Source organism: Cyanistes caeruleus, chromosome 18 (assembly GCF_971803275.1).
Source record: "Cyanistes caeruleus chromosome 18, bCyaCae1.hap1.1, whole genome shotgun sequence".
Taxonomy (NCBI): Eukaryota; Metazoa; Chordata; class Aves; order Passeriformes; family Paridae; genus Cyanistes; species Cyanistes caeruleus.
Window position 1 is genome coordinate 13,594,468 of NC_141718.1, and position 16,673 is coordinate 13,611,140.

Below are 16,673 nucleotides of genomic sequence, written 5' to 3' on the forward strand. Positions count from 1 at the left end.
GCGGGGGAGGCTGGGCCGAGTTTTCATTGGTGCTCTCTCCGCGAGGCGCGGTGAGGGGTTCGCTCTCGCGAGAACAGGGCGCAGCGCGGGAAATTCCGTTCGCGGCGCCGTTGAGGTGCAGTCCAGCTCCACCGAGATGGGACTGAGGGACGGTGCCGAGCCCGAGGCAGCGCGGTGGGGACGGCGGCCAGGTGGGCCCCGGGAGCCGGAGGACGGCGCGGGGTCCAGCCGTGACGATGCCACCGCGCTGTCTGCATTCAAGCGCCTGGAGCGGGCACAGCGAACGGACCGTCTGGACGCGCTGTTCGGCTTCGAGCGGCCCGCGGAGCCCGGAGAGCGGACGGGCTGGCTCATCAACATGCACCCGGTATGGGCCGGCGCAGCGGGAGGCGAACAGGCAACAGATGGGGCACGGAGCGTACTATGGGGAGACCCCCGGTAGGGCCTGGGGAGGGGTTTTCCACAGAGACACCCCAGCCGTACTAGAGATGGGAGTCCGACGGAGTTATCGCCGGTAGAGCTGTGGGCAGGCCCTGTGGGGAGACCCCCGATACGGCCCGAGGTGTAAGGGGAGTGTCCCATGGAGATACCCCACATAGGGCGTGGGGGAGGAAGTTCCCTGGGGAGTCCCATGGTAGGGCCGAGCCAGACGCTTCTCACAGATAGATGCCGGCACTACTCGGGGAGGAGGTGCAATGTCCCTACTGGGCCTCCCAAGTTTCCCTGGCCCTATCGGAAGGGAAGTCCCCCACGGAGACTTCCGGTAAGCCCCGGGGGGAAAGTGTCCCGTGGTGGGGTCTCGGGGTAGTCTCATGGAGAGACCTTGTTGAGTCCTGGTGCCCATGAACAGACGGAGGTGCTGGATGAGGACCGGCGGTCAGTGAGTGCAGTGGACTACTACTTCATCCAGGAGGATGGGAGTCGCTTCAAGGTAGGTACCGGGGGGATGAAGTGGGTATGGTGTCCCAGGACAGAACCTGTCATCATCGTCTGTCTGCTCCTTCCTAGGTGGCCCTACCCTACAAGCCCTACTTCTACATTGCTACCCAGAAGGTGAGGAGGGGAAGGGCTGAGCTCCCCAGGGAAGGAGCTCCAGACCTCCTGGGCAGCCTGCTTTGGGATGATCTCCCAAGGATAGAGATGCACTGCTCAGCCTCAGGGTCTCTTGACAGGGCTGTGAGCGGGAAGTGTCCTCCTTCCTCTCCAAGAAGTTCCAAGGGAAGATTGCAAAGCTGGAAACTGTCCCCAAAGAAGACTTGGACCTGGTCAGTATCCCTCTGTGGCGTTTTTTTTTGGACGTTGCACAGCTCTAGTGATGTAGGAAGGGATGAGCAGGGAGAAAAAGCAGCATGCTTGACTTAAGTCTCCTGGTCCTGTGGCATCTCAGAAATGTGTTTACTATGACTAATTGCTTATCAGCAATAATTACATTCTTCTCCTTGAACATATCAGCTGTTTCAGATAATGTGTTCAGGACATTAATTTCTTGAATTAAAGTGGTTGGAGGAAGAAGGATACTGCAGGAGGGGGATGCTGCTCATACTCAACCCATTCTTCCTCTTTTTCCCTGGTAAATCCTATTTGTGGGTGCCTGCACAAGCAGCAGGGCTGGCTGGGCTCTTGCTGTGCTGGTCTTGTGCTCTTGACACACCCACCAGAATCTCTCATCAGGGCTTTATTGTCCCACCCATCAGCACCTTTTTTTGGCCAATTCTTCCACCTGCATCAGTCTTGTTGGCCTTCCACCCCTCTCTTATGGTGCCCATCCCTGAGCTGCCGTTCTTCTGCTGCTTTGCAGCCAAACCACTTGGTGGGCCTGAAGAGGAACTATATCAAGCTCTCCTTCAACACAGTGGAGGACTTGGTGAAGGTGCGGAAGGAGATCTCTCCTGCTGTGAGGAAAAACAGGGAGCAGGACCAGGCGAATGATGTCTACACGACCATGCTGTCAAGGTGGGAGCTCCCTGCAGGGGACTCAGTTGGTCTGTCATGTTAATAATTCATAGAACCATGGAGCAGTTTGGGTTGGAAGGGACCTCTAAAGGCCATCTATTCCAACCCACCTGCAATAAGCAGGGACACCTTCCTCTAGACCAGATTGCTCCAAGCCCTGTCCAACCTGGTCTTGAACACTTCCAGGGATGGGGCAGCCACAGGGCAATCTGTGCCAGTGCCTTATCACCCACTTAATATATTAGACCCTCCTGATTATTTCCCAGCTGCCCTCAGAGTTGCTGTCTTGCCTGAGTCAGACCCCTGCTATGCCTCTGCCACCCATCTTCAGGGTGGTTCTTCCAGCTCTGTGCTGTGCATCAGTGGGCCTCAGAGCTAATGGGATGGGATATGGTGGTATCTCTTGTTGCCTGTCAAATAGTTTGCCTGTTCCCTGTGAAAGGATATAGAAAGGCAGTGGGCAACCTTACTTCTAATTGTGATCAAGACAGAAATAATTCAGTATTATATATTCCTCTCCTGTCCCTGACTCCTGCTGCCAGTGTCGTCAGTGCTAGTGGGCGTCCCTGGTAGACAGACACCAGGGGAGGGACTATGCTACTCCTGTTGTTTACAAGTCAAGATGGGTGAGAGATGTGGTGGTTGGAGGCCGTTTGGGGCATAGTGATCGTGAAATTACAGAGTTCTCAATATTTGGTGAAATAAGGAGGAGCAACAACAAAACTTTCAGAATGGACTTCTGGTGGGCAGACTGGCCTGTTAAAGAGACATATTCAGAGAGTTCCTTGGGAAGCAGCCCTTAAAAACAAAGGAGTCCAGGAAGGGTGGGCATACTTCAAAACAGAGATCTTGAGGGCACAGGAACAGACTGTGTGCTGAAAGATGAGTCAACAAGGCAGACACCCAGCCTGGATGGGCAATGAGGTATTGAAGGAACTTAAGAGTAAAAAGAGGATGTATCATCTTTGGAAGGAGGGTCAAGTATCTTAGGAAATATTTAAGGGGGTTGCTAGGGCATGTAAGAAAAAAATTAGGGAGGCCAAAGCTCAGTTCAAACTTAATTTGGCAACTTTTGTTAAGGATAATAAAAATGTTTTTTACAAATATATTAACGGCAAAAGGAAGGGTAAGGCCTTCCTAAGGATAAGGAAGGTTCTCTACTGGATGCGGGAGGGAATTTAGTGACTACAGATGGGGAGAAGGCAGAGGTGTTCAATGCCTTCTTTGCCTCGGTCTTTAGCAGAAAGACTGCTTGTCCTCAGAACAGCTGTCCTCCTGGACTGGTAGATGGTGTCAGGGAGCAGAATGGTCCCCCTGTTATCCAAGGGGAGAGCTACTGAGCCACTTGGGTGTTCATAAATCTATGGGACCAGATGGGATCCATCCCAGGGTGATTGGGGAGCTGGCAGATGAGCTTGCAAAGCTGCTCTCCGTCATTTACCAACAATCCTGGCTCACTGGTGATGTTCCAGATGACTGGAAGCTGGCCAATGTGACCCCTATTCACAAGAAAGGTAGGAAGGAGAATCCTGGAAATTAATAAGCAAGTTAGCTTTACCTCAGTACCCAATAAGGGAATGGAATAGGTAAGGGGCTTGGAACACAAGCCCTGTGAGGAACAACTGAGGGAGCTGGGGTTGTTTAGCCTATCACTCCCTATCTACAACTTCATGAAAGGTGGTTGTAGTTGGGTGGGGGTCGGTCTCTTTTTCCGAGCAACAACTGACAGAATGAGAGGACACAGCCTTAAGCTGTGCAAGGGAAATCTAGGTTGGATATTAGGAAAAAGATTTTTACTGAAGGGGTGATAAAGTATTGGAATGGTTTGCCCAGGGAGGTGGTGGAGTCATCATCTCTGGATGTGTTTAAAACAGATTGGGTGTGGCACTTGGTGCCATGGTTTAGTTGAGGTGTTAGGGCATGGGTTTGACCTGGTGCTCTTAAAGGTCTCTTTCAACCTGGTGATTCTGTGAGACATGGGTAAGGCAGCTGCTTCCCTTTGCTCTTGTAGTGCTCTGAGTGGGGGCAGTCTAAGCACAGATGAGGAAGGAGCCTCCAAAAAAATTGCCAACCAGATGGAAAACATTGTGGACATGCGGGAGTATGATGTCCCCTACCACGTTCGCCTTTCCATCGACCTGAAGATCCATGTGGTGAGCTTTGCTTTCCCAGTCATACACCTGAAGTGCAGAAAAGGTTTTTTTCTCCAACACCTTTTCAAAGGTATTGATGACAATGAGTTCACGTCTAAAGCTCATTTCTGTTCTGCTAGGCTTCCCCTTAGTTAATGGCACACAGAAAAGCTACCTGGCCATAGTTCGAGCCTTTCTTCTGGGCTGCCTGTGATTGCCACAGTTTCATCCCCAGCAGCTGGACAGAGTGATGTGGGGATGTGGCCATAAGGCACTGCCCACCCTCATCTCTCCACAGGCTCACTGGTACAACGTGCGATACCGAGGCAGTACCTACCCCCCCGAAATCACCCGCCGAGATGACCTTGTGGAACGACCGGTGAGCACTGGGCAGGTGTCCGCCCCAGTGGACTGGTGTCTGACACGCTGCCAATGTAAAACCGTGGTGGCAGGGGGAATGCTGGGCTTGGTTAATTTTTGGGTACGTAAAGCACTAAAATGACTAACAAGGATCTTCTGGTTCACTTACTGGACCAACACTGGGTTTTATGGGAACCACTCTTTCAGTCAGCTCTGGAATCTTTTCTAATGGATTTGGTTCTACCCAGGATCCTGTTGTTCTTGCCTTTGATATTGAAACAACCAAACTCCCTTTGAAGTTTCCTGATGCAGACACAGACCAGATCATGATGATCTCCTACATGATTGATGGGCAGGTAAGGATATCAGGTGGGTTTCTTTCAGGCTTAGGCAGCAAAGCCAGGAAGCAGCCCAGCATTCCTCTCCAATTCTGTTGTCTCCAGGCTTTCCATGCTGCCAGCTGCATGATGTGTGATTGTGGGAATGGCATTAAAGTTTGGGTGATACAAGAGTACAGGATACTCTTGTATCAGGATACAGGTGATAAAAGTACAGGATACTTTTGTACCCCATAGAGCACAGGGCGGGAATTTTGTGAAACCCAGCCCAGGTTGCTGGTGCTTCTTTGCAGGAGGGAGACAGCACTGGTGTCCTGTATTGTCTCTCTGTGGCCTCCTTTTCTGATGGTCAATGATGCTTCAATGGATGACTCCCAAAATGTTTTTCCCCTCTGACAGAAGCTCTGGTTTTCAAGGGGAAAGCATTCCATTGTTTGGACAGCATTTTGGAGTTGTCTGCAACCCCAGTCCTCCTCACTGCCTTCTTGTTTCCTCCTCAGGGCTACCTGATCACAAACAGGGAGATTGTCTCAGAGAATATTGAAGACTTTGAGTTTACTCCCAAACCTGAGTATGAGGGTCCATTTTGTGTCTTTAATGAACCAGATGAGGTAAGTTAGTTCTGCTCTGCAGAGTTTTACCTGCCTGGAGCTTTTCTTGACCAGAGATCTCATTCCCTGACAGGTTGCCTCCCTGAGGAATACAGTAAGTCAAGCAGGGCTGCTTGTGCTTTTATTTCTTGGTAATAAGGGTAAGAGAGATCAGGTTTGGGCTAGGTGAAGAGGAAAGAGGAAGGGTGGAACAAGCTATGTGGTATCCACCACCTCTATGTAGAGGAGATGAAGTTCCTAAAAATACATGTTTTTTCTGTTTCATCCCAGGCTCATTTAATCCAGAGATGGTTTGAACATGTCCAGGAGACCAAACCCACCATCATTGTCACATACAATGGAGACTTCTTTGACTGGTAAGATCAGGGATGATGACTAAACGGCCATGGTGACACCTGAGCTAGAGGGCAAGGTCGGGTTCCATCCTCAACGTCCTTCCATAGCTCAGTGTGGGGAGGCCCTGTGGCCACACGTGAAGCGGCCATGTCCTGCGCCTCACCAAATCCTGTGGTCATTGGCTTGGCAATAGGACTTTCTGAAGAGTCCCATCCACTTGCTTGAGCTACTTTTAAAGCCTTAGCAATGTGGGAATGTCAGTGTATGGATGAGCTCAGTCATGGGAGAGCAGAGAGAGAGTCAAAAGAGACCTGGAGCATATTGGAAGGGGTGCACAGACAAACCTGGGGAAGCAGGAGGAGAGGGACCACGCACCTCTGCCTCCAGGTGCAGGATACAAGCAAGCACATTTGCCTCTTGAACCACAAAATTGTTTGGGTTGGAAGAGACTTTAAAAATCATCTTGTTCCAACCCTGCTGCCATGACCAGAGTCACCTTCCATTAGACCAGGTTGTTTCAAGTCCCACCTGCCTTGAACACTTCCAGGACTGGTGTGTACTTGTCCTGCAGGAAGTTTTCCCTGTGACCAGATACACATATAAATCACCAGAAAAATTCTTTAGGCAGTTTGTAACGAAGTGGTCGTGGAACCATTCTTGCAGATGCAGGAAAATGGCTGTTCTGCTCCTTCTCTTCATGCTGCCTCTTTCCCCAGGCCCTTTGTGGAAGCAAGAGCAGCAGCTCATGGAATTAATATGTATCAGGAAATTGGGTTTCAGAAGGATAGCCAGGGAGAGTACAAAGCATCCCAGTGCATCCACATGGACTGTCTGAGGTACCAAATGCTGCCCCTCTATCATATAGCTGTGTCTTTATCTCTTCAGTTCCAATAAAATACCTACAGTTGTATTTGAATACTGTCCTCACATTCTGTCTTTTGGAAGCTTTGTGTGTCACCTTCTTCAGCTGCATGATAATCTCTTTCTGTGTTGTCTTCTTTCCCTTGGTGTGCTGCATCCCACAGGAGCTGCCAAGCCTTTGCCTGAAGGCCTCCCAGGCTGCTCTTGCTCTGCAGCCTTGGGTGTTTGATTGCTGATTTGGGAGGACAGAGAAAGGGAGAGGGAGTGGGAGTGGGTTAAGATCCAGCCACTGAAACAGGGAAAAGGATGGACTGTAGCCTCACCTACCAGCCTCCTGACACAGAGGGAAGAGGAAAGGACACATAGGAGAGACGGAACTTTGGGGTTTTATGTGCGTTTTCCCCCCTGGAGCAGTCTGGGCTTTGGAGCACACCTGGATGTCCTTGCAGTTCTTGCAAGTGGTGTCTTCTTCAGTGGTGAAATACTTACCTTAAAGCCACTGAGGGAGCTGGAAGTTGGAAATTAGGAGCAGTGGTGGTGGGATGGACCGTGGGGGTTGTTCTGGTTGGGCTAGCTAAAGTTGGACAGCCTTGTACCCCACTGTTCTTGGATGCTGAGCTGTGCTTGGTGAGACATGCCCATGGTAGTTGAGGTCCCCTTCACAATCTTGACCCTGTTTTGATGACCAGAGCTGTTTTCTCTGCACAAACTGATATTTTCCTGATTCTGTCCAGGTGGGTGAAGAGAGACAGTTACCTCCCAGTGGGAAGTCACAACCTGAAAGCAGCAGCTAAAGCAAAACTGGGTTATGATCCAGTGGAGCTGGACCCTGAGGAGATGTGCCGGATGGCCACAGACGAACCTCAGGTATTCCTTCCCTGTGCTCTGTGGGAAAACAAGAGCAGCTGCACTATGACTGACTGTAAGCTAAAGTGGATTTTGAGAAATTAACTGAATCTGTCTCTCCACACTTCCAATGCCTTAGAGCTCACAGGGAGAAGGAACAGGATTCTCCTGAAGTGGTTCTGGCCCTGGCCCTGCACTGTGCATTCTGTGTATTTATTTACATCAGTGTGGAGTGAAAAGCACCAGTGAAATCAGAAACACCACAAAGAACTGAGACCTGCTGGGGGAACAGGAGAAGATGAGTTCTCCAGGTGTCACAGGCAGGAGGTTCTGCTTAGCCCTATAGCAGCTTCCTGAGACCCAAACTGGGTGGATTCTGTGCCTTCAGCTCATTTTCCATGTTCTTTCTCAGAGTTGATATGTTGCTATTTGATTAGAGCTAAAGCAGAATGGCCTCAGAAGCAAACACATTATTCTTTACAACCTAGGCTGTGGAGAAATACACCTTTTCCTTCTTCCTGCTGATAGGAAAGTGTCTCGCAGGAAGCAATGAAAGATCATTGTCATTGAGCCACTCTGTCACATGGGATTTGGATTAATTTGCTTCTCTTGTTCCTTGGCAGACACTGGCCACCTACTCAGTGTCCGATGCTGTTGCTACTTACTACATGTATATGAAGTATGTGCATCCCTTCATTTTTGCCTTGTGTACCATCATTCCCATGGAGCCTGATGAGGTGAGTGCTTTCTCAAAATGATGATCTCTTTGCTGGGTTAAGTGGCATGATTCCCACACTGCAGGGATACTCTGGCCACAGATCTGATTCCCACTGCCTAGACACCCTGCATGTGTGGCGGGGAGGAAGGGAGGGTGGATTTAGAGGTTACTCCTTTCTCCTACAGCTGTGGAGTTGGAGACAGGTTTTTATAAGAGGACACCTGAGATTTGGCAGTGCAGGGCTGGAGCAAGAAAATATGTCTGATGATCCATGCTGAGCCAAGTTCACTTGCTGTCATGGCCGTGCAAAGTTGTGTCTTCTAATGGCTGTTGTCAGCTATATGGAGTATGATAAAGAAGCTGTCAATGCTAAGCATGTAGAAGATGTCAGTCTGTTCCCACTTGGTTGAGCTGACAAAGGCACTTGATGGAGCTGTGTTGCAGATGTGTCGCCAGCTGAAGCTGTCCAGCTTGTGTGACAGTCCAGTCTTGCCAGTGCTGGGCAGCACTTTTACACAGTCACAGACTGGTTTGGGTTAGAGGGGATCTTAATGATAATCTGGTCCACCCTCCTGTCAAGGGCGGGGACACCTTCCACTAGACTAGATTGCTCCAAGCCCTTTCCAGCCTGGCCTGGAACACTTCCAGGAATGGAGCAGCCATTCTCTGCTTCTCTGAGATCACTGTTCCAGTCCAGTGCCTCACCACCTTCATGGGGAAGAATTTCCTTCTGATATCTAAATCTACTGTTTCTGAATTTGAAACCAGATTTGGTTCCTCCTATGCAGGTATTAAGAAAAGGATCTGGGACACTGTGCGAGGCACTGCTGATGGTTCAGGCCTACCATGCCAACATCATCTTCCCAAACAAGCAGGAGCAGGAATTCAACAAACTTACAGAAGATGGGCATGTGCTGGACTCAGAGACCTACGTGGGAGGCCATGTGGAGGCACTGGAATCTGGGGTCTTCCGCAGTGATATTCCCTGCCGCTTCAAAATGGTAATGGACCAGCAGCCAACCCCTGTCCTCATAGAGCAGCATGGTGGGGAGGGATAGCATTTCCACTGTTGTTGGCATCTCCAGTGTATCCCTAAAAACCCTTTATTGTTGCCAAGTCCAACTGTTAACCCAGCACTGCCAAAGCCACCACTAAACCATGTCCCCAAGTGCCACATCTGCATGTCTTCTGAGCACCTCCAGGGATGGTGATTTCACCACTGGCCTCAACAGCCTGTTTCAGTGCTTGGCAACCTCCAGGAGACCCTTGCTACCTGAATCTGGGCTGGGATAGGAGATCTCTAAGTGGCCATCTGTGCTTCACTGGAAGAGCAAGCAATCCAGATCTTGTTGACAGCAGGGGATGTGTTTGGGTTTGTTTTTCTGACAGTGTTTCTTGGAAGTTATGCTTCTGTTGCTTGGGGTCCTGTCCTCTCTCCCAAACTGAGCTTCATCTGAACCCTTCCTAAGGGTTTTTTTACCTGTTTCTGGTATCTCCGTGACCTCCCGGAGTGCGTTCCCTACAAATTAAAGCCAAGCCAAGCAGGGACAGGGCAGAAGCTGTCTGCCTGCAGCCAGGGACAACTGCCTATGGCCTCACTGCCATCTCCATGTCCCTGTAGAATCCTGCTGCCTTCGACTTCCTGGTGCAGCATGTGGAGAAGACCCTGCAGCACGCCATTGAGGAAGAGGAGGGTCTGCCCTTGGATCAGGTCACCAACTTTCAGGAGGTACAGCACTGGCAGCACAGCTGAGCTGGGCAGGAAACAGCAACCCTAAAATGCTTGTTTGGGTTTTGTTTATGCTCTACAAAGAGAGACTAAGAAGCCCATCTGCAGGCTGAGTCCTGCAGCCCAGCCTGGGGATCAGGGTCTCTGCTCCATCCGAGGAATGTAGCTCCTGCTTTTCCCTTCACAGGTTCAACCAGGAGCAAAGCTCTTGAGAGAGCTGGGAAGGAATTTAGGGAGAAGGCAGACCCCTCAGATATCCCAAATACTCTTGTCCTTTTTGTTCCCCACTTCTTATCAGCTACAAATGTGCAGGTTGCCCCTCTCCAAATCCAAGTCTGGAGTTTCTTGGAGGGCAGCACTGGACTGGGGACTTCTGGACTTTGCTGTTTTCTCCATTAACCCATTTGCACTGAAAGGATCCTTGATCAAGTCATATTTAGGAAGCAGCTGCTCCCGCTTGCCAGGTATCCCTACAGAAAAGCTTTACCCTGGAGGTCCAGATCAAACCTAAATCACCAGGGGTCGAGGAGTCCCTCATCTGCTCCTTTGGTCTTTTAGATCCATCCCCAGAGCCCATGGCAAGTGTCCCTTTGAAGAAGAACCAAATTCAACAAGTATTCGGCTCATTAATTCCTTCCTGCTCTAGTTTCGCTTCTCTTTATCTCACCACAGGTTTGTGATGAAATCAAGGCCAAACTGAATTCCCTGAAGGATGTTCCCAACAGAATTGAGTGTCCTCTTATCTATCATCTGGATGTGGGGGCCATGTACCCCAACATCATTCTGACCAACAGGTTGCAGGTGGGTCACATCAATCTTGTCTCTCCTAATCTGACTTCCAGATGACTTTAATAGTCCCTCTGGATCCCCTTAAAAGCAAGGGCTGAGCTTTCTGCACTGGGCAGGGGAAGCAGATATGGCTGGGTGTGAAATTTGGTCAAGCTGACATGGAATTGTGGAATCATGGAATTATTTTGGTTGGAAAAGCCCTCTAAGACCATTGAGTCCAACCACTCTGCCAACATTGCCAAAGCCACCACCAACCCATGTCTCCAAGTGGCACATCCACATGACTTTTAAATATTTTCAGGAGAATGCCACTCTGGGCAGCCTGTGCCAGTGTCTGGTAACCCTTTCAGTGAAGGATTTTTCTCTAATATCCAATCTAAACATCATCTGGCACAACTTGAGGCTGTTTCCTCACTGGTTTCCTAGGAGCAGAGCCTGACCCTCACCTGGCTCCACCCTCCTGTCTGGGAGTTGTAGGATCAAGAATGTCCTCCCTGAGCCTACAGGGTCCTCCAGGCTGAGCCCCCCAGCTTCCTCAGCTGCTCCTCATCAGACTTGTGCTTCAGTCCCTTCCCCTACCTCTCTTGTCCTTCTCTGGATGGCCAGGTCTTCAGAGACTCAGCTACAGCTTTAGCTAGAACTCTTCCCAAAAACCCAGCTGTTTTGAGGGGCTTGTGCTCCTGAAAGGCTCTGGAAAGGGGAACTCACTGAGTACCGTCTCTGATGTTCACACCTGTGCTCTCCTGCCACACAGCATCTGTTCTAGCATGAGTTGTCATTTGGGGACCTGTCCCTCTAACACCTGCATGTCTGTTACTGCATCCAGCCCTCAGCCATGGTGGATGAGGCCACTTGTGCTGCCTGTGACTTCAACAAACCGGGTGCCAACTGTCAGCGTCGGATGATGTGGCAGTGGAGAGGAGAGTTCAGTAAGTACAGGAAGGACCATGTAGTCCAGCCCAAAGAGATGGAGCCTGCTTCTCCCCTGAGACTGATTACTGCCCTCCTCTGCAGTGCCTGCCAGCCGCAGTGAGTACCACCGCATCCAGCAGCAGCTGGAGTCAGAAAAGTTCCCTCCCTTGTTCCCTGATGGACCACCCCGTGCCTTCCACGAGCTCTCCCGGGAAGAACAAGCCAAGTATGAGAAAAGGCGTCTGGCAGGTAAAAAAATGAATCAAGGTCATGATCCTGGCAGTGTTTTGCAACCTGGACTGTGAGCAGTGTTCAGCAGTAGTGACCCCTCATAGGGCTGTGGGGTGAGGTCAGGCTGGTCTCAGAACTTCTCCAGGATCCCAACAGACTCATGCATGCTTCCTAAGAGGAGCCAGGCACTGGTACCTCTGTCAGTGTACCTTTGTCTTGGAGAGCCACAGACTTGAGCTGAAATATGAATGGCTCCATTTTTTGTAAGGCTGCTAAATCCAGTTAATGAAAGGCAAACATCACATCCTGTCATCTGGAGATCTGCTGTCCAGCAGAACCACCTGCTGGGGGGCAGAGCCTGGGTTTGTAGGTGTGCCATGTGATTAGTTTGTTTTCCCCCTTGCCCTCCACCTCCATAAAGAGGTGCTACATCTTTCCATACTGGGATCTTCCTCTCCCTTTGCTGTAGGACTGTCCCTTGTTCACCTATGCCTTATAGTTAGCTGCCTCCCTATCCCTACTCTGCTCATCCCTTTGTAGCAGGGCACCCATCCCTGAGAACCTCCCTCTGCCTCCTCTGACCAGATTACTGCCGCAAGGCATACAAGAAGATCCATGTCACCAAGGTGGAGGAGCGAGTCACTACCATCTGCCAAAGAGAAAACTCTTTCTATGTGGACACGGTGCGAGCATTCCGGGACCGCCGATATGAGTTCAAGGGACTGCACAAGGTACCACGCTTGGGTGCTGGTCAGATCGTCTTGCCAAGCCTGGGGACCTCTTGTGCCTTGCTGAAAACTTCAAAGGATTAAGCCTCTGTTGGTTCCCCACTGATAGAGAGCAGTGTTGTATTAGTTATTGGGAAGAAATTCTTCCCTGCGAGGGGGGGGAAAGGCACTGGCACAGGTTGACCAGAGAAGCTGTGGCTACCCCATCTCTGGAAGTGTCTAAGGCCTGTTGGATTGGACGGGACTTAAAGCAACCTGGTCTAGTAAAAGGTGTTCCTGCCCAAAGCAGGGGGTGGGATGACATGAGCTTTAAGGTCCCTTCCAACCCAAACTATTCTAGGGCTCCTGGGGCTCTACATCTGGAAGAGTTAAGAGAGCCTGTTTCTTTGCAGTTCCTCCCAGCTGCCTCTTTTGCCATGGTTCCCAGGGCTGACAAAGAGGCTTTTCCTATGCTGATGGTTCTGCTGTTAGCCAGGCATCATGGATTGCAGCAGGCAGTGTATTGATTTCTTCCCTGCACACATATCGTGCAGCACAGCTGGTGCTGGTTGAATTCTGATCTATGATGGGAGCTGAAAGTCTCTTCTGACAAGTGACAAAATGCCTCTGGCCAACCCCTCCTGCTCTGCAAAAGAAAATGGAACATTTGATTCATGATGCTGATCTCTGGCAAAGATATTCCTGTACAGCTGCAATGCAACTGGGACTCAGTAGAAACCAGTTGGATGCCACGGGTAGTGATATGTGAAATTGTCCTGACTCTGCCCTTGGCATGCAGGTGTGGAAGAAGAAGCTGTCTGCAGCAGTGGAGACAGGAGATGCCTCTGAAGTGAAACGCTGCAAGAACATGGAGATCCTCTATGACTCCCTGCAGCTGGCTCACAAGTGCATCCTCAACTCCTTCTATGGATATGTCATGCGGAAAGGGTAAGTCTCCCCTGGGCCATCCGGGATCCTCTAGAGGGGACCCTTGGAAACCAGGATTGTCTTGGTGAGGTAGTCGCTTCCTGAAGCACCAAGATGAGAGTAGGACCCTCCTGTAACACTCTTCTCTTGCTTCTACCCATTATTCCTCATCCTGGAGACTCTTATCAGATATTAAATGATGGGAATCTTGTCTCTTAGTGGGTTTTCAGCTTTTCTGAAGCATCATAAGTAGAGAATTTCATAGGAGAAAAATGGTCCAAGGCCCAGTATTTTGTTTCTTGCCCTTCTTCCCCTGGAGATCCTCCTGCCCTTCCATGGCTGGGTTTTTGGAGGGAGCATGTCATGCTTTCAACTGTGACTTCTCTGCTCACAGAGCTCGCTGGTATTCCATGGAAATGGCTGGCATTGTCTGCTTCACGGGGGCAAATATCATCACCCAGGCCAGAGAGCTGATCGAGCAGATTGGGTGAGTGTGTGCTGAGCTGAAGAACGTCCACTTGCAGCTAGGACAGATGTGGGAGCATGTTAAACACTGGAGTTTTCAGAGGGATGGAACACATTTCCTATGAGGAAGGGCTCCAGGTTTTCATATCGGAGAAGGTTCCAGGGACACCTTAGAGCCCCTTTAAGTGCTTAAAGAGACTCCAAGAAAGGTGGAGACAGATTTTGGGCAACAACCAGGAGTGGTGGGACTAGGGGGAATGGCTTCCCACTGCATCAGGAGGTGGATGGCAGGATCAGATGAGGAAGATCAGAATATTGGGAAAAAAGTCTTCTCTGCACAAGTTGCCAAGAGAAGCTGTGGCTGCCCCATCCCTGGAAGTGTTTCAAGGCCAGGTTGGACAAGGCTTAGAGTAACCTTGTCTAGGGGAAGTTGTCCCTGCCCATGACAAGGAGTTGTTGGAATGAGATGAGTTTTAAGGTCCCTTCCAACCTCAAGTGCTCTGTGATTCTCTGATTCTGTGAGCATTCAGATTCCTGACACTGCTGTTGTATTTGAGGATTTGTTTTGCAGAAAGGAACAGAGTGGGTGCAACAGGCGGCTGCTGTCTTCATGGAGGACACAGAACTGATTGTCATCTCTCATCCACTCTACTCCTGACTTTCCTTCCTTCCTTAGGAGACCTCTAGAACTGGATACCGATGGGATTTGGTGTGTCCTTCCCAACAGCTTCCCAGAGAACTTTGTCATCAAGTCAACCAATATCAAGAAGCCAAAAGTGACTATCTCTTACCCAGGTGCCATGCTGAACATCCTGGTGAAGGTGAGTCTGGCACCTGTCCTCTGCAGCCTGGGAAAAAGAGATAGAGAGCTGATGAGTAGGGAGAGCATCTCCACTCCCTGTATAGTGGGTGAGATGTCAGGGGTGATGGCTCTGGAGAGCATCTGAATGGAGAAGGAGTCTCAATATCCCCCATCAGAGAGGGGGGTCTGTAAAAGGCCAGCTTAGGTGCATGCTTACCTGTGATGGTAGGGAGCCCAGTGGAAGGTCTAAACCTATCCTCTGCTCACTCCAGGCTCTGTAAAAAAAGAAAATGTAATTTTAGGCTCCAAAGCCTTTTTTTTCTCAACAGGCAGGACAGGTGTTTTGACTTTTGAATCCTAATTGTGCTGTAGATCCCAGAGGGGTGCTGAGGTGTTCCTTTGGGCAAGGTGTGTCCTAGGGGCATCCCCTGGTGTGACCAGACAGCTGTGGATTGAAACTGTTCTCCTGGGGCTGTGCCACAGGAAGGCTTCACAAATGATCAGTACCAGGAACTGCAGGATCCAGCCTCACTCACCTATATCACACGCTCAGAGAACAGCATCTTTTTTGAAGTGGATGGTCCATACCTGGCCATGATCCTTCCAGCCTCCAAAGAAGAGGGCAAGAAGCTGAAGAAAAGGTGAGATTTCAAAGCTCAAAATATTGTCTATTTCCCTGAATTAACAGACTAAGGATCTTGTTGCCTTTGTGCATGTGGGACATGTTGGTCCTTGCCTCCAGAGACAGCAGCATTTTACTCACTGACTTTAAGTAACAAGTTCTTTGCATCAGACCATCTTTGAATTCAGCTACTATGGCAGTAAATTTTAGCATATAACAGCAAAATTACATTTCTCCAGCCTAGTGACCAAACATGTCCCTGTTTGGCTCTGAGGTGTGCAGGAGAACGCTGACTTTCCTTCTGAGATTTCTAATACTGCTTGTATTCAATCTAATCTGTTTAAACTCAGCAGTTTTTACCTTCCTATCTCTAAAGAGTTCACAGACTTCCAGTAACACTACTCCTGTGTGTTTCCCCTTCTCTCTCCATCTGTAAGTAGGACAGGTTCTGCCATTACTGTCACATTACAGCACAATTGTACCCAAACTTCACTGATTTCTCAACAACCACCTCCTAACCAAGAGTGAGTGAGCTACAGCAGTAGCACCCATTATTTTGGGTGGCAGCCCACAGGCTGACTCCAAACCATGCTGTTGCTTTCCCTAGTACCCTCTGTGCTCAGAATTCTGGACTTTTTTGTGCTTAATCCCTGACAGGATGAGATTCAGCACTCGCCATTCTCTGCCAGTGCTCCTCTCCAGGCATTCTTACCCCTCTGCAGGAGTCAGTGTTGCTCAGCTCTGAGTAGGCTGTGCTTGTAGGACTCCCCTCAGGGCCTCTGGATTCCTACAGTTTAGGGATCTTAGAGCATTTATTTCCTGGTCACTCTCCAAGCCTGGAGGTGGCTGCAGGCACCATGGTCAGTGGAGGAAGGAAAGGCTGTGCTGATGGGAATGTAGGCAGGTGGAGAAGGGTTGGCCAAGCAGGTTTTAGTATCCCCTCTCCTCACTGATCATTCCTACAGTGGTGGTTTGGGGTTTTTTTGAGACATACAGATAGTTTTCGGGGCTGTGAAAGGCAAAACAATGCAAGAGAAAAGGCAAGAGGGAGGAATGTTCCCTTAGGTGTGTCATGGCTGCACCCAGTTTCCTGTCAACCACTCTGCCAGCATTGAAGTTGACAGTTTTCTTCTTTCTAAATCTCTTCCTAATATCTTCATTTCCCCTCTTGGGCTCTCCTCTCCCGCCCTTTCTTACACACAGTTAAGGTCATCCTTCACCAATTAAGGTCACTCCTCACCCTCAATGCTGCATCAAGTTTTGGCATGCTCAGCATGAAAAAACATGGAGCTGCTGGATTGAGTCCAGAGGAGGCCATGGAGATGCTCCAAGGG

General features: G+C 49.9%; 1 protein-coding gene across 5 annotated transcripts in view; it reads left to right on the plus strand.

Moving 5' to 3' along the window:
- Positions 1-16,673, plus strand: part of POLE (DNA polymerase epsilon, catalytic subunit) — a 34,244-nt gene continuing 17,571 nt past the window's right edge. For 3 of the 5 annotated variants that reach the window (XR_002868314.2, XM_023937804.2, XM_023937805.2), the window contains exons 1-23: positions 1-367; positions 851-931; positions 1,009-1,053; positions 1,173-1,265; positions 1,799-1,953; positions 3,965-4,106; positions 4,384-4,464; positions 4,694-4,801; positions 5,284-5,394; positions 5,665-5,750; positions 6,447-6,566; positions 7,326-7,458; positions 8,061-8,174; positions 8,944-9,156; positions 9,777-9,884; positions 10,557-10,685; positions 11,500-11,602; positions 11,688-11,834; positions 12,402-12,547; positions 13,323-13,471; positions 13,845-13,937; positions 14,592-14,736; positions 15,201-15,358. Coding sequence is in view for 4 of the 5 variants with exons in the window: in XM_023937804.2 (XP_023793572.2) it covers positions 137-367; positions 851-931; positions 1,009-1,053; positions 1,173-1,265; positions 1,799-1,953; positions 3,965-4,106; positions 4,384-4,464; positions 4,694-4,801; positions 5,284-5,394; positions 5,665-5,750; positions 6,447-6,566; positions 7,326-7,458; positions 8,061-8,174; positions 8,944-9,156; positions 9,777-9,884; positions 10,557-10,685; positions 11,500-11,602; positions 11,688-11,834; positions 12,402-12,547; positions 13,323-13,471; positions 13,845-13,937; positions 14,592-14,736; positions 15,201-15,358 (2,891 nt within the window). In the remaining variant the exon portion in view is untranslated. The remainder of the gene's footprint in view (positions 368-850; positions 932-1,008; positions 1,054-1,172; positions 1,266-1,798; positions 1,954-3,964; positions 4,107-4,383; positions 4,465-4,693; positions 4,802-5,283; positions 5,395-5,664; positions 5,751-6,446; positions 6,567-7,325; positions 7,459-8,060; positions 8,175-8,943; positions 9,157-9,776; positions 9,885-10,556; positions 10,686-11,499; positions 11,603-11,687; positions 11,835-12,401; positions 12,548-13,322; positions 13,472-13,844; positions 13,938-14,591; positions 14,737-15,200; positions 15,359-16,673) is intronic. The other 2 variants (XM_086855197.1, XM_086855198.1) reach the window with 2 other exon arrangements.